The sequence below is a fragment of the Camelina sativa genome, chromosome 16 (assembly GCF_030686135.1).
Source record: "Camelina sativa cultivar CO46 ecotype springtype chromosome 16, ASM3068613v1".
Taxonomy (NCBI): Eukaryota; Viridiplantae; Streptophyta; class Magnoliopsida; order Brassicales; family Brassicaceae; genus Camelina; species Camelina sativa.
This window is the reverse complement of record NC_141895.1, coordinates 24,118,173-24,142,881: the sequence shown is the minus strand read 5'-3', so window position 1 is coordinate 24,142,881 and position 24,709 is coordinate 24,118,173. Positions and strand designations below refer to the sequence as shown.

At 36.5% G+C, this 24,709-nt stretch overlaps 4 protein-coding genes across 5 annotated transcripts; 2 read left to right on the top strand and 2 right to left on the bottom strand.

Moving 5' to 3' along the window:
- Positions 1–785: 785 nt before the first annotated feature.
- LOC104751658 (lysM domain-containing GPI-anchored protein 3) lies at positions 786–2,753 on the bottom strand. The gene is made up of 5 exons (XM_010473657.3): positions 1,898–2,753; positions 1,664–1,781; positions 1,428–1,589; positions 1,311–1,342; positions 786–1,222 (listed from the first exon to the last, which is right to left on the bottom strand). Exons 1-5 carry the CDS (start codon positions 2,559–2,561, stop codon positions 909–911), a joined length of 1,290 nt encoding a protein of 429 aa, XP_010471959.1. The 5' UTR covers positions 2,562–2,753; the 3' UTR covers positions 786–908.
- A 299-nt stretch (positions 2,754–3,052) lies between these two features.
- On the top strand, positions 3,053–8,615 carry LOC104751656 (uncharacterized). Its single transcript, XM_010473655.3, has 16 exons — positions 3,053–3,583; positions 3,730–3,879; positions 4,058–4,225; positions 4,303–4,593; positions 4,681–4,766; positions 4,949–5,018; positions 5,127–5,339; positions 5,450–5,509; positions 5,614–5,693; positions 5,804–6,024; positions 6,112–6,203; positions 6,268–6,394; positions 6,535–7,712; positions 7,788–8,047; positions 8,188–8,346; positions 8,422–8,615. The coding sequence occupies exons 1-16, from the start codon at positions 3,362–3,364 to the stop codon at positions 8,513–8,515; spliced, it is 3,471 nt and encodes a 1,156-aa protein (XP_010471957.2). The 5' UTR covers positions 3,053–3,361; the 3' UTR covers positions 8,516–8,615.
- A 99-nt stretch (positions 8,616–8,714) lies between these two features.
- Positions 8,715–11,356, bottom strand: LOC104751657 (UDP-galactose transporter 1). The gene is made up of 5 exons (XM_010473656.2): positions 10,873–11,356; positions 10,439–10,688; positions 10,123–10,330; positions 9,536–9,767; positions 8,715–9,178 (listed from the first exon to the last, which is right to left on the bottom strand). Exons 1-5 carry the CDS (start codon positions 10,966–10,968, stop codon positions 8,954–8,956), a joined length of 1,011 nt encoding a protein of 336 aa, XP_010471958.2. The 5' UTR covers positions 10,969–11,356; the 3' UTR covers positions 8,715–8,953.
- A 2,914-nt stretch (positions 11,357–14,270) lies between these two features.
- On the top strand, positions 14,271–24,549 carry LOC104751655 (sister chromatid cohesion protein PDS5 homolog B). Of its 2 annotated transcripts, none has more exons than XM_010473654.3 (31): positions 14,271–14,606; positions 15,129–15,353; positions 15,429–15,607; positions 15,720–15,906; positions 15,992–16,213; positions 16,384–16,609; positions 16,697–16,842; positions 16,939–17,096; positions 17,182–17,331; positions 17,402–17,450; positions 17,554–17,742; positions 18,016–18,195; positions 18,424–18,563; positions 19,250–19,376; positions 19,710–19,847; positions 19,940–20,008; positions 20,310–20,440; positions 20,556–20,673; positions 21,095–21,229; positions 21,316–21,509; positions 21,586–21,724; positions 21,808–21,945; positions 22,023–22,109; positions 22,194–22,520; positions 22,597–22,664; positions 22,736–22,787; positions 23,254–23,340; positions 23,457–23,500; positions 23,674–23,780; positions 24,072–24,145; positions 24,309–24,549. In XM_010473654.3, exons 1-31 carry the CDS (start codon positions 14,511–14,513, stop codon positions 24,342–24,344), a joined length of 4,218 nt encoding a protein of 1,405 aa, XP_010471956.2. In that variant the 5' UTR covers positions 14,271–14,510; the 3' UTR covers positions 24,345–24,549. The 2 variants fall into 2 exon arrangements, 1 of the variants encoding a protein (XP_010471956.2); XR_015585348.1 differs by having other exon boundaries at positions 14,286–14,606; positions 20,778–21,229.
- Positions 24,550–24,709: the final 160 nt, after the last annotated feature.

The window sequence follows — 24,709 nt, the reverse complement described above, 5'->3', positions numbered from 1 at the left end:
TTATCATCCAAGTCACATGAAAATAAGAAAATTATCCTGGTGAAGCGGTTTCCCATACTAGTGGCCAGCTTCTCTGGCACCGTACCCCCTCCGTACTTTCCCAACAACTAAACAAAGAGATGGCCCGGCCCTTAACATTACAAATCTATTATCTTTACAATATCTTTAGTTACCTCTGAAGTCTGAATATAAAACATGGATAGATTACAGATAGGTGCATTTAATTTATCATGGATAAGAAACTGGTACGATGGTACGGCCTTTGGCGTGAGAAATTTCGAAGAAGGTGCAAAATAAGTCATGTAGGGCTAAGGTAGATATGTAATTAATTAAATTTGCAGAATCGAGAATTTTCGATTTTATTGAAATTAAATATGTGCGCTACATGTTTTTGTGTGGAGCAATTTCTTGGAAAGTGAAGATAATTGGGTTTCATCATTATGGGGATGCTCGTACATTAAGTAGGTTCAACTACCTAAATCCTATTTATTTGTTTCATTTTTTTAAGTTAAGTTTCAACAAAATTATAAGAAAATCGATGGCATAAGACCAAATTTTTTTTTTTCAAAAATGGAGAAGAATATAGAGTGTACAAAATTAATAAAACGTATTAATATTTTGCTGGAGGAGTTATATGAAAATTCGAATTAATGATATATACTCGTATAATAAAGTTATTTTAAAAGTATTCCGATTACATCCAAATAGTTTGGGTTGGGCTTTTAGAAGTAGATGTTCGTATTAAATATCTGAGATCCATAATACAATAGTGTGGGCCTCGTAGGTTTGATCAAGATGTATTTATTTAGATATGCTAATTAACAATCACTAACCAAAGAAGTGTTGAGGAGTCAAAAAAAAGAAGTAAAAAACAAAGAACTAAAGCCAATAATGAGATTGTCTTGCATTCAAACCAAGAAAACAACAAAAAAGCAAGAAGCAATGGAGATGAGAAACGCAATGAATGAGTAATAGCTCGATGGACAAGAAGCGAAAGAGATACTCCCGCCTGGACCGTTAGCTGGATTGCCCGGGATTGAACTGCTTGAAGGAACCGTAAGTCCTCTAGGTGAAGCCGCTGGTGCAATTATGATTCCTCCACCAACAACATCATCATCAGAATCTGGCGGAGGTGAAGGTGAAGGTGAAGGAGAAGGTACATACATCAGTTCCTTTGGAACATTATCAGGAGGGGCTATAAGCGGCGCTAATTGTTGCGGTCCTGCAAATTGTTTTACCAGTTACATATGAGTTAGAGACCAAGATGTCATTCATTGGGATTATGATAAGGCATTAGACAGTATACTTACCAGGACATCGTGGTTGAAGAGACATGGATAACCTGAAAAAACAACCCGAGAGAGATTGGTTACATAGGTTGTTAAATTCGTTAGAAGGTGAAATAAGATGAGGAGAGAGTCATTTACGTGGTCAAGATAGTGCCGCTAACGAAACCATTGTAACTACAAGTAGTAAGTTTACAGCCCGAGCTACTCTGCTGCGAAGAGATGTTCCCGAGCATGAAGTTGCTGTTTCTACATTGCATACTGGAACAAGAGACTGCTAAAGAAGCAGGCTCACAATACATACTGTGATCACATCAATGTAAAAGATTAGCAAATCAGCCAAAATACGTTTAACAAATACTCAAATTGCTTAATACCTGCGGCTTCCAAGTACACAACTACATTGTACACAGTGGCCAGCGGTGAGAGCATAGCTTCCATTTGGAATGATCAATCCGTAATCCGTAGCGTATTTGGGAAAATTTGAACTACAAGCTGACAAGTTTTGACACAAAACATTCAATATCTGTTATTTTCTGCACTTAATTGGCAAATTTCTATTCAAAGTTTGACACTTTAGAACTTTGAGAGAGTGTGGATTTGGATGGTACCTAGCAATGGGACAGCGAGGATATCACCAGGATTAATATCAGGAGCTCCCATGGCATTCACATTAGTTAAATCCGAAACACTAGTTGAGAATCTCTTAGCGATACCAGCCATTGTGTCAATATCCCTCACAACGTAAGATAGATAAAGCGCCGGAAGAGAATCATCAGTACCATTGAAGCAAGCGCAAGGCAATGGGATCACAAGCTTTGTACCTACATCAAGAACCGAAAGGTCAGTGTCCGAATTCGCCACCTGAATCTGCTCAGGCGAGACCAGACCACCGTAAACAGAGTCAGCGATCGATCCAAGCGTGTCGGTAGTACGAGTCTTGTAATGAGTGGAGAGGGATTTTCTGATTCCGTCGACGCAGGAGCAAGTGATTGGGATCTTGAGGAAGAGCTTGGCGGGAAGGAGATGGTTCTCCACGTCTGGGTAAGAGATATCGATGGAGTTAGAGAGGAGCATTGAGACTGGGTCAACTTGGAAGAGAGAAGCGACTTCTGTGACTTTGAGGTCGGTGTAGAGCGTGTAGCCTAGCAATGAGTTGCAAGTGTCTTTGGTGGAGCAAGGCTCTATTGTGGATTTTGCAGTCGCCATTGATGCTAAGCTCGAAGCTAAAATTAGAAACAGAAATAAGGGTTTTTCTGGGTTCTTATTCTTCATATCGATTTCGTCGTTTCTGAGTGAGTTCCCTTCACTCAAACTTGGCTAGGGTTTCTAAGAATTTAGGTTCTTCTAGCGTTTTACAAAGTTTCAATTTTTTTTTTTTTTTTGTAGGGTTTCACACAATTTCTGGAAAATGTTTTTTGAAATAGTTAACAGCTGTGTGAGTTGCAGACAAAAGACAACAACGGTAGGAGATAACATCTTAGTCAATGACGGATTTAACCCTCACGGTTTGACCCTACCGGTTTAAGGTACATCGTGGATTAGTTCACCGGTTTAAGGATCATCATTGATAAAGACATAAAGTTCAATGAAATTACCAAATTTTCTTTTTTAATATAGAAAATTTATTAAAATTTAAGATAAATGTAGCAATTAGATTGTGTAATTTACCTTCCACTACAAACAGAAATAAGGGTCATCCAGTAAATTAGTCTTCTGAATTGAGGCCCACTTGAAAGCCCACTTTCCTTTCTCTTTTCCGAGCTAAAGCAAAGAATTTATCGGCAAGAGAAAAAAAAAAGAGAAGCGGTTCTAAATCCTTTTAAGAAGAGAGCCTTCGCGGGAAATAGCAAAAAGAAATAATTATCTTCCCTCCAAATTCTTACCCAACTATAAAAAATCAAATCTTTTTTCACCTAAAGAATCGGACATATGTCTCTTCTTTAACCTTATCGTTTTTTTTTAAAATTTTTAACCTTACCAAGATCCCCAAATTCAAACATAAACCCTAGATTCGATTCTACCGTAACTCTGATTTCTCCTATTTCTCTATTGCATAAACACCTTTGATTGTAATGGATCAGACTCCACGGAGGAATGTTCGTCGGAAATTGGTTCAGTCGACGTTGGTCTCACCTAAATCTGATGAGGTAAACGGAGATCGGATTTGCGATGTCGGCAGTAATAAAGAGGAAGGTGAAGGAGGAGGCGAAGATGGTGGTTTATGTAGTAGTCAAGGGAAGAAGAAGACGAGAAAACAGAAAGAGAGAACTCCCAAGAACGGAGCTTCCAAAAAGGTTTGTTTTTTTCCTTTCTTATGTTTTAAAATTACTATGTTTAGCTTGATAGGCTTGTATAAGTAGTTGAATTTTAGATAAATAGTCTACAATGTGGATTGCTTTCGAGAAGAGTTTGTAAGTGTGGTCTCTTTTTTTGGATGCAGGTGGGCAAAGGAAAGAGTCCTCGTAAAACAACTCCTAAGAAAAGTGCAACTAAAAATGGGATTGTAGCTGCTGCTGATCAGATGATTCCTGGTGCCAATGTTTCACCTCCAGTTCCCAATTTGCGTCTTGAAGCTAAGTTAAGAGCTGAGGTAAGTTTGTCCTTCTTGTGGTTCGTATGAAGATAATTTTTTTTTAGGAGACGAGAAATACGGTTTCACTTAGGTTGGTGTATCTTCTTTAAGTAGTTGCAAACACTTGTAAAATTCTTGGCCTGATGTAAATTTTGGTCTGAAGTCTGGGCATTATGTTGGTTTTTATTTGAATTAGGAAAATTTGCGGATGTCTGCTGGCAAGCAAATACATCCGTTTTTCTCGTCTTGGAAAGGAGGTAAAAGAAATCAAGAAACCTCTGCAGCTGAGAATGGTACGTGTCAGGGTCAAGGAAGAGATAAAATCGTCACCTTCGGCCCTATTCATGTATTTGAGAGGTTTCAGGTATGACAGATACATATAGGGTAACTTCTTCGATCATTTTAAATACTAAAGCAATCTGACTAGCAAAATCTTCTTAGGATGATTATCGACCCATTGATTGGAATAATTGGACTTTCTATGAGCAAACATCTACCACTGCGAGTCCTGATCAGCAAATAAAATCCAACTCTATTGAACCCGGACCTATGGAGTTTGATTTAAATGAACTGCCAACTCTTTCACATCCTGACGTGTGCGTCATCAATGATGAGGAGCCTGAAGAATTTGCTAGTCAATCAGAAGTTATCGCAGAGGAATATCCAGTGGTCTTAATAGCAGAACAGGAGGAGACACGTGGGTACCTTGCCTTCTCAGGTGGAGCAGAATCGGTGATGAGTTAAAACTTTCTCTTTTGTTCTATGTTTTTCATTTGTTGGAACCATTCATGACAAAGGGTCATTTATCATTCTTTTTAGGTCTGTGAAGTTCATGAAGCAATTGACTTGTCTGATCATGCTGGTGGTGCAGCAGACATTTCGCAAAGCCTGTCATGTCGAGAAAGGTATTGACTTTGTATTTGATATCAGTAGCAGTACACGTGTTTAGGTTGGAATGATAATTTCTTCAAAAATAGTGCGAAATAACAACATAGGCCAGCGACCTCTGTGGTATGCTTGGAAGTTCTGTTGGGCATAGTTTTTATCCTTTCTAGAATGATTGATCTATAATTTCTAATCTATGCAGTAATGGCTCCAGTGCCCAGCCTCGTAATAGCTTATGGGTAGATAAGTACCAGCCAAAAAGTGCCTCAGAGGTCAGACAATTTCAGCACACTGCATTCATATAGGATATGCACATAATCTCTATTTATAGAAAAGTAGCAAACACAATTTCTCCTTTCTTACCCACAAGTATCTTGCAGGTATGTGGTAATACTGAATCTGTAAAAGTAATGAATGAATGGCTGCGCCAATGGCATGAGAGAGGGTTTCAGCCAATCAAAGACTTTTTGAGTAGTGATGAAGATAAATCGCAAGATGCTGATTACAACTGTTCTGAAAGTGACACTGACTCGGAAAATATTGGTGCTGAAGACTGCCTGAAAAATGTTCTCTTAATCATTGGTCCAGCTGGGGTGTGTGATAAAATATTCTGGCATGAACTGTCAATTTTTACGTCTATATTGATTTTTGAGTTTCTTGTATGTGACTCATGTTTGTGAGTACAATTGTGTCTGTGTTGCAGAGTGGGAAATCTGCAGCTATTCATGCTTGCGCCAAGGAACAAGGATTTAAAATCCTTGAGGTATGAACTGCTTCCGCTTTAAGAATCTAAACGACCTTTTTCCTCTTCTGGCATGGAAATATTTACCGTCGCAATTGTTTGTCTCTAATGATTTTTGTCTACAGTCCAATACATCAGAATGCCGAAGTGGAATAGTAGTCAGGCAGAAATTTGGAGAGGCTCTTAAGTCATATAGCCTGTCAAGGTACATAGAATTGCAGCAGTAATGCTTGTATTTGCTATCTTCTGCATTTCAATCGGAACTTTTAATCTGAAACTAGCGTTTGTGATCACATGATTTGTTTTTTTTTCCAGGTCCTTGGACCCTCTTTTCAGTTCCTGTACTGATGGCAATGGGTTAGAGGATGTAGTTGAAGTGGTACCCATATTACATATCCAGAATGATGCAGCTAACTTGAAGCCTTTAATTCTTTTTGAAGATGTAGACATTTGTTTTGCTGAAGATCGTGGTCTTGTTTCTGCTATCCAGCAGATTGCTAAGAAAGCAAAAGGACCTGTGGTATTGACTGCCAATGGTAGTGTATTCTTCCATGTTAAAACAATATTTTTGTTTCTTTTGCAGTTCATCTTAATTAATCTGCTGATTACATGCATATTTACAGACAAGAATCATGGTTTACCAGACAACTTAGAGAGGATAGAAATATGCTTTTCATTGCCATCAAAAGAAGAACTATTTAGCCACCTTTCTCTGGTTAGTATTCTGATGAGTAACCTTTAAATTTCAATGGATTCGTCTAATATTTGTTATTTCACAGGTTTGTGAAGCAGAGGAAGTTGAAGTTAATCCTGGTTCCCTAGAGCAATTGACGATGTTTTGTGGTGGTGATATACGGAGAGCGATTATGCAATTGCAGTTTTGGTTTCAGAGTAAACTAAAAAGAGGTATTTTGGACGTAAATTTCTACATACGAAAAATGATTTTAGTCCCAGTGGTCCAGTAGTTAAAGACAAGGTGTGAATTTTTTAAGTTATTTGGAAGGTTTTGACATTTGTTTTTTCACGGTTTAATTTCCCATACACAGCCAGAAAGGTGAAGAACACATTTAATCCAGATCTCTTTGATCATGAAGCTGGCCACTTGCTGCTTCCCAAGATAATTTCACGGGATTTCCCTTCTCAATTGTCTCAGTTGGTAGAGAGTGAGATTGCTAAGGTATTATCCATGGAAGAGGAAAGATATAACACAGTTGAAGTATTTGTTGAAGAGGTTGAAAACGAAAAAATGCTGAATAGATTATGGAGGCGGAGCACAGGAAAGAACAGCATACAAGCCAAGAAAGCAGCCATGTTCAAGCAGAACACTTGTTTTGAAGATTATGATGAATTAGAAGACGTCTTAGGTATTCCGTGTGAACTCAGCAACACTTCCTACCAACCACTCTCTTTCTCTCAGCCAAACAGAAGGCGGAAGCTCAATGTTGTGATGTCTTCTGATTCAGAAGATGAGCCTCTGACTGACATTCGGGTTTCCATTTTACAACATCAGAAGGACGACAGAGTAGTTTTCCAAGAAGATGGTACGCTGCCCTCATATTGGCCAGATATGCAAAAAGAAACAATCGTACTAGCTGATCCTTCAGTTCCTTCCAGAGCAGAACTATTGGAGGCAACTTGTTATCAGTACGAGACATCAAAAGTTTCTTGCATTAATGAGGTATCCAAGTCAGTTGATGTATCATGTGTACCAGAATCTTCATATGTTCCAGAAACTTTAATGGATTGTGAAGCTGAGCTGTCGCCAAGGGCGGTATCTTGCGGGCATTTTGATGGAAGAATAGAAGTGTCCATGAGTGAGGACGTTGTACAGACTCCCCCATCAAAAGAGATATACATAGACAGATTTCAGATTTTTGATTGTTTAAAGAATACATGTGAGATAATTGCGGAATCTTCTGATGCGACAGTGATGGAAGACTGTTTCAAGGAATGTGTAGGGACTTCCCAGAAGATGCAACAAGTTTCAGATGAATGCAGCCGTATAGATTTTGGTAAGACATTCAAGACGGCTGAGAAACTGAAGCTTGATACCTCTAGATATGCCGTGCAAGAATCATGGAAAAAACTCTGTTCGAGTCATGCTGATTTCAAGCCATACTTGGATTCAGAACCAGTAGAAGCTCCACAACTTCTTGATCTCACTCATCAGATAGCCAATCTAATTTCGGAATCTGACCTAACGCATTCTAGATGCCTGAACCTTGTGAGTATTGACCTTCCCTCTGTTTACAAAGTTTTCAGCTCAGACATTTTTAATTTGTGGAATTCACTTATTTAGGGAGCTTTGGAGCCAATGATGAACGCTTCTGGAGATCTTGATATGTCTGGATTATGTCAGATGCTTGAACAGATGACATCCGCTGTGGCACAGCAAGAGTTTTGCTTTTTAACAAACCAAATTGCTACAACAGGATCGGTCCCCACGTCATCAGCTACCATGGTAACAGGAAGAGGGTTGGCAGTAGATGAGGCAAGGCAGGATTACACATGGAGCAATGGAATCGGCTTGGATATGAAACCAGAAATACATGAAGAATGGTAAATAATTTTCTTTCAACGTATGATTATTACATAATTTCCAATGGGTTCATCTGTTGCGACGGAATATTCTTGCTGACTCAGTTTTCCACTGTTCTCTTCTCATTACTGGAGTTTCTTTTTTTCTCTTATGAATGCAGTAGGCGAATGGTACGCCTTTCGGGCGTATTAGAGTCAGTAGTGCCTCTGCGATCATTGAAAGGAAGAGCTTTCCATGAATATGCTTCATTCATAGGGCAGATTTCAAGAGCAGATCCCTCCAACTTATCTGGAGCCATTGAGAAAGGCAGACGGCGAAGGTCAGTAGCAGTTGGTTCACCATAGTGTTTGAGTATGATTAATTTCTCTCATAACCTCCATTTTTCTCGATTCAGGTCAAGAGAAGCTCGACATTATCTGTCAATGGAATTATCCTCAGAAGATATTGCATTCTTGGGCCAACACAGCACATATAGTGGAAATGAATAATAAAGCAGTTTGTATAGAAATTAGAACAGCTCCACACTTCAGGAATAGTTATTTTATACATGTTCGATCACAGTTAATTTAGCCGATGAATCTCTCGACACTTGCTATGTAGAGTTTGACATTAGTGCATATAGTGCATATACGGAAACTTTTGAAGAAAAAAAAACAAGTAATGTAGTACTCTCCAGTCTCCTCCAGCTTTCTGAAAATGTATTTGATAAATTAAAAATTCTACATTTCACAGAGAGATAAATAATAGGAACCATTATCTCTTCTACGATCCCAAATAAAAACGAAAAAAAAAAATGTTACTTTTCTCTATTAAGGTTTTTGAGTAAAATGCATATATAGTAAAATTCAACACCCCTTGTGTGAATGTTTGTCTTCTGCATCACCCTGAACCAGTCAGTACTAAACTGAGCTGAAGATAGGATAAGATCAGACTTTGCCTTCGAGTTTATCATTATTAACAAGAGGAAGTAATTCCATCTTGCTTCTTGGGGTACGAGGAGTCCTAGGAGTTCCCGGTGTCTGCTGTGAAAGCATATGCCTCACATATCCATAAAATGTGCAGCCCACAAGCGTAATACCGCATCCAACAGCATTCATATATGATATTGGGTTACGGAATATCAACCATGAGACCAATACAGCCACTGCAACCTGAGAATCATATGAGAACCATTGGAGTGAGTTTAACAGTGTCCAAGGCAACAAAAAAAATAGTACGCTGGTGATGACAAGACCCTAGCAATTTGCCTCGAGAAATTTATATTTTAGTAACTTGTTTAAAATGAACTATATGGATGCAGTCATGCCAACAAGTAGGAATAAGACCTATAATAGAATATGAAGCATGTTCAAAAGATGTAAAGGGCCGGTATGCAATATCTTGTACCAACTGTTACTTAGCTTTGCCAGTAAATTGAATTAAAAGTAAGTTATCCTTTGGTTAGTTTGGATCATCCAGAGCAATCCGAAAGAAAAATTTAGTTACGGGTTTAGGGTAGTCTTTGTTACCTTAAGGTTTCCAGCTACGTTGAATGTGACTGCAGTTGTGGAGTGAATGACGTAAAAGATGGAGAAGTTGAGGCAGAAGGCTAAAACACCAGAGCTGAATATAATGATGAGGGCTGACCAGGGAGCTGGGTGTGCTTCAAACCAACTCATAATTCCGCTGCCTTCCAGTAATAATGCTGGTATCCCGAGAATCATGGTGGCAAAAGGCGCCATATAGTATACGGTGTTTATGCTAAATAAAGAACAACAAAATAAAAAAAATCAAATATTTCTTCTATGCAGGTGGATAATGATAGGTTTACTTCTAAAAAGGTGATGTAATTGATTCTTGAACAGAAATAGAGATACATCAATCAAAGTGAATGCTTTTTCAATTTGAACTAAGATGCCATCACATGAATATCTATTGCAGTATAAGAAAAATGATTGCACATCAAATCCAGAAATACATAACACGAAGATGTCCCTAATATTTGAAACTAAGTGCAGTTTTATGAATCGACACCGATCATGGAACTTCAAATTCCAAAACTTGAATAATATCAACACAAGAAAGTCAATAGAGAGACTCCAGGAAGAGCACTGACCTGTCAAATTTGTAACCATGAAGAAGAGATTCGGCTAGAATGGTCTTGGTGGAAGTAGCTAAACATCCAAACAGGGCAGCACAGAATCCAAACATGTTAAAACTAAGCTCAGTAACAGAGGTAAGAAGGATTCCTCCAACAATGGGCACAAGAGACGCCCAAATACGCCAGTCGAAGTATTTCCTCCATACCAGCCACTGTAACACAACTGCTCTCAAACACACACACACACATATAAATAGGAAACAATCAGATTATCTTGACATCCAAGACCATACAAGAGAACGATCACAAATTCCATATCAAAAACCCTAACCTGTGGTTGCTGGAGTGAAGGATTTAATGGTCTGCATAAACGAAACAGGGATGTAACGAAGGCTGACGTTTCCCAACACAATGTTAATACAGAAGACGAAAGACATTGGGAAAATCCTCCTCCAACGATCTTCAGGATCAACCAGAATCAAAGGTTTAAGCTTGAGAACTTTGATAACGATGTATGCTCCAATCGATGAACATATGAAGTGAACACATGAAACCGATAGTGGGAACTTAAAATCCAGTTTCTGCAAAAAATTTCACAAAAACATATATCATCACATCACCACCAATCCATGAAACTGAAACCAAAATTCAAATTGTAAAAAAAAAAAACAAATCAAAAACATCAAACAATACAAAATCCACAACAACAGATCAGATCAATAAGAATATAGACAATAAAACCTAAAAAACAGGGTAAAGAGAAACCTGAAAGATCCATTTGTTCATGATGATGACGGTAACGTTGAAACCCCACCACTGGATAATAGCTAAGAGAGATCTGAACAAACTTCCTTCCTCCATCTTGTCTCTCACTCAGATAAATTCAGCAACTTTCGGAATCAGATCGAAGAATTGAGAAAAACCCACGAAAAAAGTAACAAGCTTTTAACAAGTGTGAATTTGGGGGAGAAAGAGAGCGAAAGCTGCGCAGCTAAATCAGAGGGAGAGAGGGAAGAAGAAGAAGAAGAAGAAGGGGAGAAGAAAACCCTAATGAAGGTGAAGAGTGGAGAAGGTAACGGTAGCAGTGAGCTCTGCTTCCATGTGATTTGTTTCGATTTCTCTTCTTCTGTTCATCAATCTCAAACGTCTCTCACTAATATGTGTCTCTTCTCTCTCTCTCTCTCTCTCTCTCAAGCCATGAAAATAATGTTTTTGCTCTTCCGTAGGTTTCTATTTATTATAAGAAAATGTTTTTAACCCAAAAACAAAACTATTATTTGTTTATTTTTGGCAATTTAATTCGGAAACTAAAAAGTTAAAAAATAGAGATGAGTAAATCACAACATAGTATTCCCATGATTTATGATGGTTGAGTCAAAAGTTTTAATTTCCAAAGCTCAATGTTTTTGGTAACAAAATATTGATGTACCTGGACTACACCATATGGTAATAAATATACTTATGACTGTTTTCTATTTACCAGTGCTAAATTTTATTTATTATATGAAAATAATATATTTACATAACTGCACATTATGAAAAAGTATTAAAATGCGCAATCTGTTATAATTTCTTTTTTTTTTTTTTTTTAAATTGTTCATGGTTTAATCAAAAACGTTATGATATTACTTTAATTATCCTACTATATCAATTGGGAAGTACAAATATGAAACTAACTTTAAAATGTGTGGATAAAAATTATCCTAATTTTTACTACAGCGGTTTAAATTTTTTATCAAAAATCTAATCAAAGAAAATCTATATCAGTTTAGTTTAACAGTTTAGATTTTAAAAACTAATAAATAACATATTAACAAAATAAATTATTACAATTTTTATAAAAAAGAAAACTTCACTGTGCGGATAAAACGCATGGTTAGTACCTAATTTTTAATTAAACGCAGCAACATATATTTTTGTTTTGTGGTACATAACATCCGAGGATGTGGGGGAGATAATTGCCGTCCGATCAAAATACATATTTTTTCTTTTTTGACAATCAAAATACATTTTTTTTTCTTGACATTGACATGCCACTATCTTATAGTCGTGTATGAAATATCTTAATTAAGTTGGTTATTAATATTAATATATCGTACAAACTCGTAAATTTCCTGCTTTATAAAAGTTGAACGTTTTGTTGACAAAAATGAAAAATAAATATCGAACGCTACATAGTCCCCTATTAAATTTACTGTTCATGGTTTTGTAATTCATAAAGAAGTATAATTCCTAAACAGCGTTTAGTTTTTCAATAGGATTTTAAGTTGTTATACTAGGTTCGGCAACCAATTTTATCTTTGAAAAAGTGGCGACGTTATTTAACAATGATCGGTCATGAATTGTAAATTTTATCGGAACTCTTTATGACAATTGACAAATCTCATATTCCTAGCATCACAAGCAGAGTGCATATTATACAGATTGAGCTATGGTAAAATGTTATATAAAATGACATAGCTCAATCTGTATAATATGCATTCTGCTTGTGGACGTTATATATCACGACCATTCAATGTATTGAGTTTTCGACAGCCGTGGTGAAACCACGAGAAAGTCAACCGATTGATGGTCGCACTTTATGTGAACAATAAGATAGTGAGAATTATTTATCGAAATAATAACTTTACCAAAAGACGAATTATATACTTCAAGATATTGAATGAATTAGGCAGCAAGTTTTGGTTCTCCTATTGCATAGTGTAAGCAACTAATACAATCTTTGACTTACTTGCATAGGTAAATTGTACAGGCAAGTAGAAGTAGGAGTCTTCAGTTCAGTGGACACCTAAGCGGTAAACATTATTTCCCTATCAATTTTTTTTAGACGATTAGATAAGCATAGTATTAGTTGTTGACCTCATGATATGTATAAGTTTTATGGATTTACAATATTGGATGATATATTACTTTATATACGCATTATCTTGCAAAATTTATAATATGCTTTCAAGATAATAGTTCTCATCTGCTCGATGAAAAGATATTAAAAAATCTCATCCGCACATTTGTGAACCAGTATGGAACCTATAAAATCATGCTTAATTAGGTTCATCTACTTGGATCAGTAACATAGATTCTTATAGCATATCGGGTAACTAGCAATCAATTAATTGGTCTATGTCATGATGAGGATCCTAACAATAAGCATAATAGTTCATGACATGTTTTTAAGTTTTTTTCCATGAATGAATTATGTAGATGAAGATATATACTATAAATGAACAACAAAAGCTGATCGGGTATTAATGTGGTTGTTTAAAATCATAATTAAAAGAAAAACATAACCTTTGAAATGTTTGTTTATAAATTCGTTTTCATACCTCTCTTCGTAAAAAGCAAGTCATTTTCTCACATTATACATTGGTTCGTGACACATAAACCAATATTTCACAAAGCAAATGTACGACAGAAACTAGCTTGAAAGATTGGGGAAAGAAAAGTCAAAAACGCATATCTTATTTTAGAGAAACTCTTGTCCTATTGACAGCAACCATTATTGCTATATCCTGAATTGGGTTTCAATTATTGAACATTGTGATTCAAGAGAGATTATAAATCCAGAAACGAAAATGATCATTATGGTAGAGAGTCAAGTGGTGTTGCCACTAAGTGTATTCAGAGCGAGCATATGTATATTATTAAGCACATGGGTGTTCTTGTCCCTTTGCTTAAGTATACCAGCGAATGAGTTATAGGAATCATAAAACTAATAAATCAACTATAATACATATGAGTAAATAATTATAACCTATCTTCCATAAATTTATTATCGTTAGACGCTAATCAGATGTCGGATCATAGTAGGTTTAAGCACTGATTGGTTTTAGGATGTGTTGCCTATATATATGTTCTCAAGCACTGATTGGTTTTAGGATTTATAGCAGGTTTAACAAAAATATTGATAAATTTATGAGGTTCAAAACGGTCGGCTTATCGATAAAGAAATGCTGACTTTTACAATTGAGAAACCCGTTTCCATCACAATTTTGTTTTTACAAACCGGTGAGACGACGTCGTTTTAAGACGGCTAATTTGATGATAACAAATATAACTGCAGCTTCTGATATAATTATATAAGGCCTTTTGGTAATTTTAATTGGGCCTATAGGCCCATATAGATAAATTTCCTTTTTTTCTTGGTCTGTCGTCATGTGTTACACATGATGTGTTGTATTTATACAGTAGAGTCTCCGATGAGCAATAAGAACAAAAGAAAAAAAAAAAAAAAAAAAAGGAAAAAGGGTCAGTCAAGTCAGTCCCGCCCAAAGCTTCCCTCTCCGTTTTCATCGGAGACTCGCCGTGGGAAATCTGATTCGCTCTCTCTTCTTCACTCCACGTGGCGTTTCTAGGGTTTCTTTTCTTTTATTGATTTCGATTTCAAGTAGCGCTGGAAGACCGGAATGGAGAAAACGCCGACGCAGAAAGTTTCCGAACTGGGTTCTCGTTTGCTTCAGTTATCTAGTCCCAATAAGGATTCTCTGGTCAAGTTATTACGGGTATTTTTTTTTTTTTTTTTTTGCTTTCTCTTAAGCATATTCTGATGAAATCACTACTTTACTGGGTTTTTTTTTTAGTTTACTCGATTTCATCACTTTTAGGTTTTGATTTCTTCACTGTTTACAATTTTTTTTTTTTTTTTTTTTTTTTTGTAATCACTCCGTAAAAAGCTTGATTCCTTGAATTTGAGTGGGGTTTGTGAAGATTTCTTCATCTCTCTCTCTCTCTCTCGTGCGGTTTAGCTTGTTGCTCAAGGGTTTTTGAGTTAACTGCATCTCTCCCTATGCATGTTTGTAATCGATTTTTTTTTCTCTGGGTAATCTACGCTTACCTGTAAGCTAATCGCTGATCTTACTATGGCTTGAGCGTTTTTTTGTTTTTTTTTTTTGTTTTGTTCTGGTGATATGATTTTTATATATATATTCTCTAATCAGATCGGAAATACTTAGCGTTCACCACCTTCAATCAAGTTAATAATATGCTGACTCTGTCATATATTTTTTTTTTTGTGAATTTTGTAGGAAGTTGCTAATACTCTGTCACAAATCGACCAGCCTCCAGCCATCAACAAGGAGAAAGGTCTGAAACTGGTAGAAGTTGAGTTAAGACCTCTGAAGAAATCCTTTATAAATCATGGACTTCTTAAACATGATGATAATGACGTGAGTCTTTTGGTCACTATTTGTGTCTCCGAGCTTTTTCGGATTTTAGCACCTAAGCTACCTTTTGAAGACAAGTATCTCAGGGTAATTACGACTCCTTCCCAATAAACATATTTCTTTCTCGTTTACTCGCACTAACATGTCGTATCTCGATTTCAGGATATCTTCGATCTCTTTCTTGCTGAGTTTTCTAAGCTATCTGATACTGTAAGCCCTTATTTCTCCAAGAGGGTGAAAATCTTGGAGACAGTCTCTCGATTGAAATGTTGTCTTCTAATGCTAGACGAGCACCAATATTTAGCTCACGAGATGTTTAGGAAGTTCTTCTCTCTTGTAGGGTAAGAGATGAAACGATTTACTCCGTGATTTTGTGGCTACTTTGATTTTATAATTTCGTAGTTGAACTGCATTAACATGGTTTTTTTTTTTTTTTTGCCCTTGTCTTTACAGTGGGCATCATCAACAGAGTTTAACTAACCAGAAAAATAGTAAAACGCAGCAGGGAAAGGCTAGCGCGCAGCAAACACAGCAAAATTTATTTAACAACATTTTAACGATAATGATTGATATTCTGGAGGAAGAGGCAGATTCGGCTTTTGTCATTATTATTCTGGAAAATCTTGTGAAGGAGGGAGAGGTATGGATGTACAACGATTATCTCTATTGATTGATTATGGTTTCCAAAATGATTAGGTGATGTTTTGATTCTCGTGTGCTTACAGGATACAACTTCTGCTGCTGATAAGCTTGCCAGTTCTCTCATTGAAAGCTGTACCGACAAGCTCGAGGCGTTGATTTGCAGCTTTTTAACGTCATGTTTTCTGGAGAAAGATTCCATCCAGACCAATCTCAAATATTCTTATCACGAAATCATATTTAAGATCTCCTTAATTGCTCCCCAGATGCTGCTAGCAGTTATCCCGAAATTGACCCGAGAGCTACTGGTACATATTCAAACTTGCGTATTTATAAACATTTGCTCTAATTTTTCTATGAGATTGTTTAAATTGTGCTATTTAAGCAGGTATAGCCTGTTTTGTTTTAAGTTTGCGTTTATATTCATGTTTGAGTTTTTTTTGGTTACTCACCAGGGTCGTTTTTTCTATGTCTGCAGACTGATCAGGTCGATGTGCGAATAAAAGCCCTTAACTTAGCTGGAAGGATTTTTGCACAGCCTAAGCACTGTCTTAGCTCTTACGGAGAGACATATCAAGATCTTTATGCAGAGTTCTTGAGAAGATTCTCAGATAAATCTGCAGATGTCAGAATGGCTGCACTGAAATGTGGTGAACAGTATTACTTTGCGAATCCGTCTGGAAACAAAACATCTGGAGTTCTCAGTAATATTTCCGAAACTACTTTCTCTTTTTGCATTCATTTCTGCCTATTTTCTAACTGGTGTCCTCTATTCGTATTTTATGTGTCAGCTGCTATCCAAGAACGCCTATTAGATTTTGATGATAAAGTTCGAACACAGGCTGTGGTTGTTGCTTGTGATATTATGAAATTTAATATGAAGTATGTTCCTTTGAATCTGATTTCTGAAGCTAGTGAGAGGCTTCGGGATAAGAAGGTATTCTAAGTTGCAGTATATGAGGTGTGACTAAGGAATTATTTTTTTCCAGATTACTCACCTCCTTATTTTATATTGTGCTTTTGTTTGACAAAGATATCTGTTAGGAAGGCTGCTCTGCAGAAGCTGACAGAAGTATATCAAGATTATTGTGACAAGTGTTCAGAAGGAGACATGACAATAAATGAACATTTTGAGCAAATCCCATGCAAAATCTTGCTACTTTGCTGCGATAAAAATTGTGAAGAATTCAGGTACCCTAATATACTATCCTTGAATTGTTTTTTTTCTTTCTCTAAACATTTCTGAAAAATTAATATAGTTCTATGCATCATTTAGGTCCCAAAAGTTGGAGCTTGTGCTTTCCGATGATCTTTTTCCTCGCCTTCTTCCAGTTGAGGAGAGGATGCGGCACTGGGTCCAATGCTTTGCCATTATGAATAATATCCACTTGAAGTCACTCAATTCAATTTTATCTCAGAAAAGAAGGTAGACATAGTAATTCACCATCAAATGTAGGTTAAAAGTCTTTCTAGATATTCACTCAGTATGTTTCCAGGTTGAAAAATGAATTGCGGCATTGCCTAACCCTCTGGAGGACATCTAAGGTCTGTTTTACACTTTTCTCTTAAGTTTTGTTGTTTCATGGATTCTGAGGGAGTCACAAACCTTACATTGCTCAATTTATTATTAATCTGATACTTGCTCTAGGATGGCAATATAGAAGAAGCGCAAAGAAAGAAAAAGAGCTACTTCGTAAAGCTTTCAGCTTGCTTTCCAGATGCTTCTGAGGCAGAAGATTTCTTTCAAAAATTAGACGAAATGAGGGATGCATCAATTTTTGATGCTTTAACTTTACTGCTGGATGAACTGTCATCCACAAATGCCCAGATCATTAAAGTAAGTTCTAATTTTTCTGAGCATCAGAGAAATTATTTACTAGTGTGAAATTTTATGTTCAGTTTCTTCACAATGCAGAACATTTTATGTGAAACATCTACAATATCTTGAATATCTACTATTTTCCATTCTTAACTTATTCAGAGATGCATTATTTTAGTAGTAGCAGCAAGATATTTTACAGGAAATGCATTGGGATTCAGAATGAAGAAAATAGATAGTCGCTTTAGTGTGACCATTTTCTCATTATTGTTCTTTATTTTTATTTTTCAGGAGAAGTTTCTCAAGACGATCGGTGCTAAACATTCTCTTTTTGAGTTCCTGCGCATACTTTCTACAAAATGTTCGCCTAATATATTTAGCTCAGAGCATGTTCAGTGTCTTTTGAATCAGCTTTGTGGCAGCACCTCTGTTAACACACAATTGGAGGCTGCTTCCATCAAACTTCTTCTGGTAAGGAAAGATGCTGGCATCCTCTGATTATTATCCTTTCATTTAAGTTATTTTTTGTTCGAATTGATATCTATCCTTTGTTCATTTTAGGTGTCCCTTGTTAACTTTTGTTCTATAACATTTAAACTTTTCTTTTAGGTATATTAGCGTTTTTAGTATGCATTACTATTTTGCCTACATCGTCTTCGAATATGCAAATGAGACATTGTTACTGATTGCCTGAATCAGGTTATTCTCAACATGTTCCCTTCTTACCTGAGAGGTTCAGAAAAGCAGTTTCTGAAGCTACTAGAGGAGAATGATCCAGCTGCTGACGAGCTAACTGTAGTTTTATCAAAGGCAGCTCCTTACATATCTGTCAACTTCGGGTAATCTCTTCTGCACTATTTGACTTATAATGGGTTTAGGTTAATTTGTTATTATTATGTGGCATTTTTGTATGTTTCGTATGTCTATTTGATATATGTTAAAGACGTTGTTCTAGTTGGAGGAAAAATTAGAAAATCTGTGTTGCTAAAGCAAAAGTCTTGCTAGAGAAATCTGTCAACCTGGCATTTTTTATACTTTGTTTTCTTACCCAGACACAAAGTAAATAAAACAATTTGCAAAAGGTAAATGATTTAAATGGATTTGAATCACTTAGCGCTTACTGTTCCATTTATCCCCGTACTGCAAATATGTTTTGCTCATACATAAACTTAGCGAATTGTTAGGCTTAAACTGTTATACCTCTTGTTTGCTCTGTACTCTGATAGTGTACTCCTTCCATAGTTAATAGAAGTTGTTTGATGCAAAAATAATTAAAGAAGTCTATTATTGACCACATACTCGTAAGGTTCATGATACAAATTTTTTAGATATAGGCACGTCATATAGTCTAATTTTTTTTGAATAGTAAATACATTTTGTCAGATTGATTAGATGCTGTAAGTTTGTTCAAGATATATTGTTCTTCTTAAATATGGCTTATGTAATAGCATACATAGACAACAAATATCTGTTTTATGGATTAATGAGAACTAGACATACTTTAGACATTGGTTTCCCTTTGCAGTGACTATTACCCTGTTCTGGAGAAGGTGTGTCTTGAGGGTACTCGTTCTCAGGCAAAATATGCGGTTTCTGCCATCGGTTCATTGGCTGGATCATCTGATAAATCTGTCTTTTCCGAGTTATGCGAGGTTATTTTTTATGCAACCTGATTTTTTTTGTTAGTTTCCTTTACCCCACATTTACTTGTTCACATTTATGTGTATGTTATGGAACTAACATGGGAAAATCCTTGGCGTATAAATTTATTGCTCTTTACATTCTTGGGAACCTAACTCTTGGCGCAAGTGACATTATTAAAGTGATGATGTGACGATGATTGTAGGGGGAGTATAGATTAATATATTAGACAGTGCTGTGTGCACATATCTTTCACAGTACTTCCTTTGAATAAGTGATGGTTTTCGTTTTTAGAGAAAACTGAGTGTTGTCACGTTGATTGATTTGCCTTTCTTTTTACTCAGATGCTCTTGGATTCTTTGCTGGCTGGACGGAACATTCCAACAACTTTGCAGTCTTTGGCGTGTGTTGGGCAATATTCTGTTTTGGCATATGACAATATATATGAAGATATCACCAGCTACATATACCAAGTTTTTCAAGTAAGTGACAAGAGGTGCTATTCTTCATTAGATATCCAGCTAATTCTCTGTTTTCTGTTTAATTTTCTAATTGTTGATGTTAATATTTATAGGCGGAACCATCTGACAGTCAACTGCCTTGTGATCAGTCCTCTGGTTGTTGCAACTCTTGCAAGCTTAAGGCAAGTGGTGGAGAAAGAAACACTTTTGCTTCCCATTTATTATTTCTGAGAATATTCACTTTACTATTAGACCCAAAGTAGAACAAGTGTGACTGTTGGTAAATGCTTCTGCTCAACATTTGCAAGTTATTTGTGTACTTTGGAAGAAGTTCAGCACTTTCATGCTTTACTCCAGAATTTTTACGAATAATGCTGCCACATATAGAAAATGTGAATCACATTATTGTGAGGAATGATGCTATACCTTTATTAGCTATAGAAGGATGAGCTATATTCAGTTTTGACTTGTTGTCTTTGGCAGATATATGGGCTCAAAACACTTGTGAAAAGTTTCTTGCCTCGTCATGGTCAAGTCGTACGGAAGATCGATGACTTGCTAGACATTTTGAAGAAAACATTAAAATCACAAGGACACGATGGCATCAAGTCATGGTATATTCTTTTGGATAGTTATGCAAATCAATCATGTTGTACAGGCTCTTAACATGAAGCCGTCATTTTAATGAGCTTTCACAGTTCCATAATCAGTTTCTCTTGAAATTTGTAGCGATGACACAGGGGCTAATGTTAGACTGGCTGCTGCTAAAGCTGTTCTATTGCTTTCTAGGAAATGGGACTTTCATATTTCTCCTGAAATTTTCCGTCTTACCATTTTGATGGCAAAGGTAAAGTGACTTCCATCTTGCACAACAACCATACAATTTAGAAAACATTCTTGAATATTATCCTAATAATTTCTACTGCTTTTTTTCAATTTGTCTTTGTTAAGTGATGGTAAGTCATGAGTCGTCTGTTACAGTGGCTACGTACTGCATCCTACATTTTTGTCACTTATGAGAGTATCCATCCTTGCAGTTTCATATGGGAAGTATCCAAAAATAGCTCTCATTGTATAGGCTTAGGTGTATGGTAATTTATTTCTGAAAGAAAGGTGTTTATTGTAGTGTTAACTTTGTAACGGCAGTGAGGGCAGTCTGCCTTTAAATTGCTTTCTTTGATTTCATGTACTGGATATTTGTGCTTAGAAAGTTGTATTTACGTGGTTTATGATTGTCTTTTTGACCGTTTAATTTTGTCATCTGCTAGGATTCCAACGCCTTTATTACCAAGACTTTTCTCACCAAATTGCACAAGCTAGTGACCGAACATATGATACCCAGTCGATATGCATGTGCTTTTTCGTTTTCTGTGTCTACTCCTTGCAGAGATCTGCAAAATGATGTAACTTTCTCATACTCCTCTCTCAGAGTATTTTAGTTGTTTCAATCCTTTAGGTTCTCTGAGAAATTTCTTGTCTTTTTGTTCAGTCATTTAGATACATCAATGGATTCATCAACAATGCTACAAGAGAATCTCGAGCATGTCGGGATTTAGATCAAGGAGAATCACTCACTGATAGTCCAGCTTACATGATAGTGTTCCTAATTCATGTTCTTGCACATGACCCAGAGTTCCCTTCAGAAGACTGCAGGGAAGAGCATGTCTATGCTCGCTTTTGTGGGTAATTGCTTTGTTCTTACTATTTATGGTGGTTGGTTTCATTTTGAAGTTTTGTTCTCACTTATTTCCTCTGGCAGCCCTCTGTTCTCGGTCTTACAGGTGTTACTTAGTATAAAAAATAATGGTTATACAATCAAGGAAACCGCCCCTTTCTTGTTTTGTATCTTCCGTGCAATTAAAAGAGCTGAGGATGCTGTTGATTCTCGTAAAACGCCTGTAAGTGTGGAGTGATAGCACTGAATTATACATATGCTTCTTTCTCATTCATATACCTTATTATTTTATCCTCTGAACTGCAGAGGCTGCACATTCTAGCTGATATTGGTTACTCAGCTGTCAACATATTAAATAGTAATGTAGTCACGTCTCCACAAACCCCACGGTCAATTTTGCTGCCATCATCATTGTACAGTCTCACTAGCATAACGAATAACCAGGCAAGTCCTGCATTGTGTCAATAAACTCTACTTGTGACATGAACAAAAATTTATGATTTCGTGAATTCACTCCGCAGAATAAGGCTAAGTCTCTTGCCCAAAATGCCTTGAAACAAAGTTTCATTGAAAGAGTAGTTCATATATTCCAATCACAGAATTCCCTGGTATATCCACACTGCAACATTTTACTATCCTTCTACCATTTTGCCTGCTTAACTTTTCTAATCCTGTTTCTGCATACTTAAAAGCTCTCCAAGCATGATCGGAGGTGTCAAGAAGATAGCCTAGCAGTTGGCTCGGAAGATAAAATTTTACCTCCATTATTGGGCAATCAAATCGAAACCTCGATTACTGGTTCAACTGAAGCCAGCAAAAACAACACGAGGTGTAGCAGAAAGCGAACTCATCAGGGAGAACAAATTTCTTGTAACTCCAAATCTTTGAGAACAGTTGAGTCGGAAATTCCTATAAAGAAGCTAGAAAGACACAATACTCGTTCAAAGGAGAGTATCGACGCAAGTGTAAGCAATAAAATTACATCTTCCAAACACTCCGGGGTAGTATCTGCTTTAAAGGTAATTACATTATATATGTTAGATCTTTATATAACTATCCATATTTTCCTGTGATACCAGTTAATAATTGTCACAGGATATCAGCAACCACGGCGAAGCAATTATTGGGCAGCGGATTAAATTACTCTCTCCCGCAGATGGATGGTAGAAATTTCTTATACTCGACCAAATATATGTTGGAGCTTCTGTAATATATTTTTGTCCTTTTTTACCAGTTTCTATCCGGGCACTGTTGAAAAGTTTAACTCTAAAAGCAACTCTCATAAGGTATGCATGTGACATCGAAATCCTTATTCTACTTTTTCGTTGATGACTCTTGATCCATCCATCCCCATGAGTGTTGCCTTAATTCAGTAAGAAACTATTTATCAAATGCTATACTTTTTTAGTGCGGAATATTTCTTCACTGCAGATCCTTGGCATATGATGAGATGATTGACAAGACAATATGTATTGTCATTTAATTGTCCTTTGTGCTATATTCGGATGACACTGTATTCATGTAGACTTTAAACATGCTCTATTGAGTTCCTTCGGTTGAAACTCCGTAGTATGAAGGGGTCATTAGTATTTTTTCTTCAAATAACCACTTGATTCTATGTGCTGGTTATGGTCGAAGGTGGTCGTATAGAACTCGAATAGCGTACATCTTTGCGAACCTTTTGCTTTGGCCCCTTCTCTGCCTTCTTCCTGCTGCAGTCTGTGTCATGGCTTTTGTTTTGCTTTGTTGCAGATTATTTTCGATAATGGGGATGTTGAATTGGTTTGCTTGGATAGCGAGAGCTGGGAGACCCTGAGCCATGAATCCTTGCAGCAACAGGTACGTGGAATGCTATATGTGTAATCCATGATTCAAGTGCTACCACCTCGGAACCTAAAATGAACTTGACACCAGTACAATAGGTAACGATCTCTGTTTGAATTTTCGTTATCCAGGAAATATTGGGAAAGGAGACGGAATCGTTTGGTTCTCAGAATTGGTAGGTTAAGATCAACCAAATTTCTTTGAACTCCTGAATCTCTGATTGCATTTATCAACTTATAAGATTGATGGTTCTTTTGTTCCTTCCACTGGATATCATTGATTTTGTTGTTGACGCCCATTTCCCATGTCATCTTTAATGATTATGCGAAAATACTTTGCTTTCTGCAGCGTCCCTGGAATTAGTCATACACTTGCAAAGGCTAATGCCCAAAAGCAGAAAACGACAGCAAAGCACCAGAACAAAAAGTTGCCGACCAAATTGAATCCTCCAGCTGGTAAATTGTTGCAAACTTCTCAACTATGCTTTGCCCATTTCGTAAGGCTACTTGAGATATTTGTCTCGTTAGTGTCTGAGTCCATCCTGGTGGAAGCATAAACACATGCGGCTTCCTTTAACTATGTCTAGCTTTCACAATGAATGAGTCTTCCATAGTATGGAGAACATTATCGTCTCATAAGTGAAAAGAAATTTCAAATTTTGTTGACAATTTGTTATATGCTAAAGCTTTTCTTGATTGCTTTTGGATTTGATATCTAATCAAGACTCCCATGTTTCATAATGTCAGCAAACTCAAAGAAAGGAAATTCGGTTTCTGGAGAAGGATCAGTTTCAGAAGTGACCGACGCAAGCGACAATATTGTAAGCCTCCTCTCTTTTAAAACTCGGTAGTATAAGAGAAAGCCTTGCTTCTCTCTTTCTAACACTGCTAATATGACCACCACTCAATGATCATAATTCTAATCAGTAATCAGAATACTGTCTCTGATTAAAAAGCTGTTAATGTAATAGTTCAATTTTTCAGGGACTCAGAAGAAGTCGGAGACAGAGAACTTCTTAAGAAGATGATCATCTCTATAGCAAACGGAGTTCCTAAATTATGTTTATAAAATCACCTCGTACAAAATAATTTAACGAATCCATTGTCTAGAGTTAAAAGTGTTGATGACCCACAACCAAAGAAAAAGAGAAAAAGTTGTTCACTTTTTTGTTTCTCGACTTAGAAGGTCAATTAATTTTCATACGTATCTAAAGTTCAACCAAAATCTTCCTAATTTCCTCAAAAATTTATTTGTCTTCTTAGTTGGAAGTATTGTTGAAACTCAAAAATGGCAGTTAGATTGGTCGTGAAATTAGGTGCGAAATTTGACCTGAATTGAGCGTTTTGTGCAATGAGATTTGGCGTACCAACTGGAAGAGGTTATT

Excerpts from the sequence above, each read along its gene's own strand:
- LOC104751658 (XM_010473657.3), bottom strand. The coding sequence starts at position 2,561 with ATGAAGAATAAGAACCCAGAAAAACCCTTATTTCTGTTTCTAATTTTA. Across the intron at positions 1,590-1,663 it reads TGTGTACTTGGAAGCCGCAG|TATGTATTGTGAGCCTGCTT; the intron begins GTATTAAGCAAT and ends ATGTGATCACAG. Across the intron at positions 1,223-1,310 it reads TCTTCAACCACGATGTCCTG|GACCGCAACAATTAGCGCCG; the intron begins GTAAGTATACTG and ends AACAATTTGCAG.
- LOC104751656 (XM_010473655.3), top strand. The coding sequence starts at position 3,362 with ATGGATCAGACTCCACGGAGGAATGTTCGTCGGAAATTGGTTCAGTCG. Across the intron at positions 4,226-4,302 it reads ATGTATTTGAGAGGTTTCAG|GATGATTATCGACCCATTGA; the intron begins GTATGACAGATA and ends AAATCTTCTTAG. Across the intron at positions 6,204-6,267 it reads TATTTAGCCACCTTTCTCTG|GTTTGTGAAGCAGAGGAAGT; the intron begins GTTAGTATTCTG and ends GTTATTTCACAG.
- LOC104751657 (XM_010473656.2), bottom strand. The coding sequence starts at position 10,968 with ATGGAGGAAGGAAGTTTGTTCAGATCTCTCTTAGCTATTATCCAGTGG. Across the intron at positions 9,768-10,122 it reads CATGGTTACAAATTTGACAG|CATAAACACCGTATACTATA; the intron begins GTCAGTGCTCTT and ends TTCTTTATTTAG. Across the intron at positions 9,179-9,535 it reads ACGTAGCTGGAAACCTTAAG|GTTGCAGTGGCTGTATTGGT; the intron begins GTAACAAAGACT and ends TATGATTCTCAG.
- LOC104751655 (XM_010473654.3), top strand. The coding sequence starts at position 14,511 with ATGGAGAAAACGCCGACGCAGAAAGTTTCCGAACTGGGTTCTCGTTTG. Across the intron at positions 19,848-19,939 it reads ACATATACCAAGTTTTTCAA|GCGGAACCATCTGACAGTCA; the intron begins GTAAGTGACAAG and ends TAATATTTATAG. Across the intron at positions 20,674-21,094 it reads TTACCATTTTGATGGCAAAG|GATTCCAACGCCTTTATTAC; the intron begins GTAAAGTGACTT and ends GTCATCTGCTAG.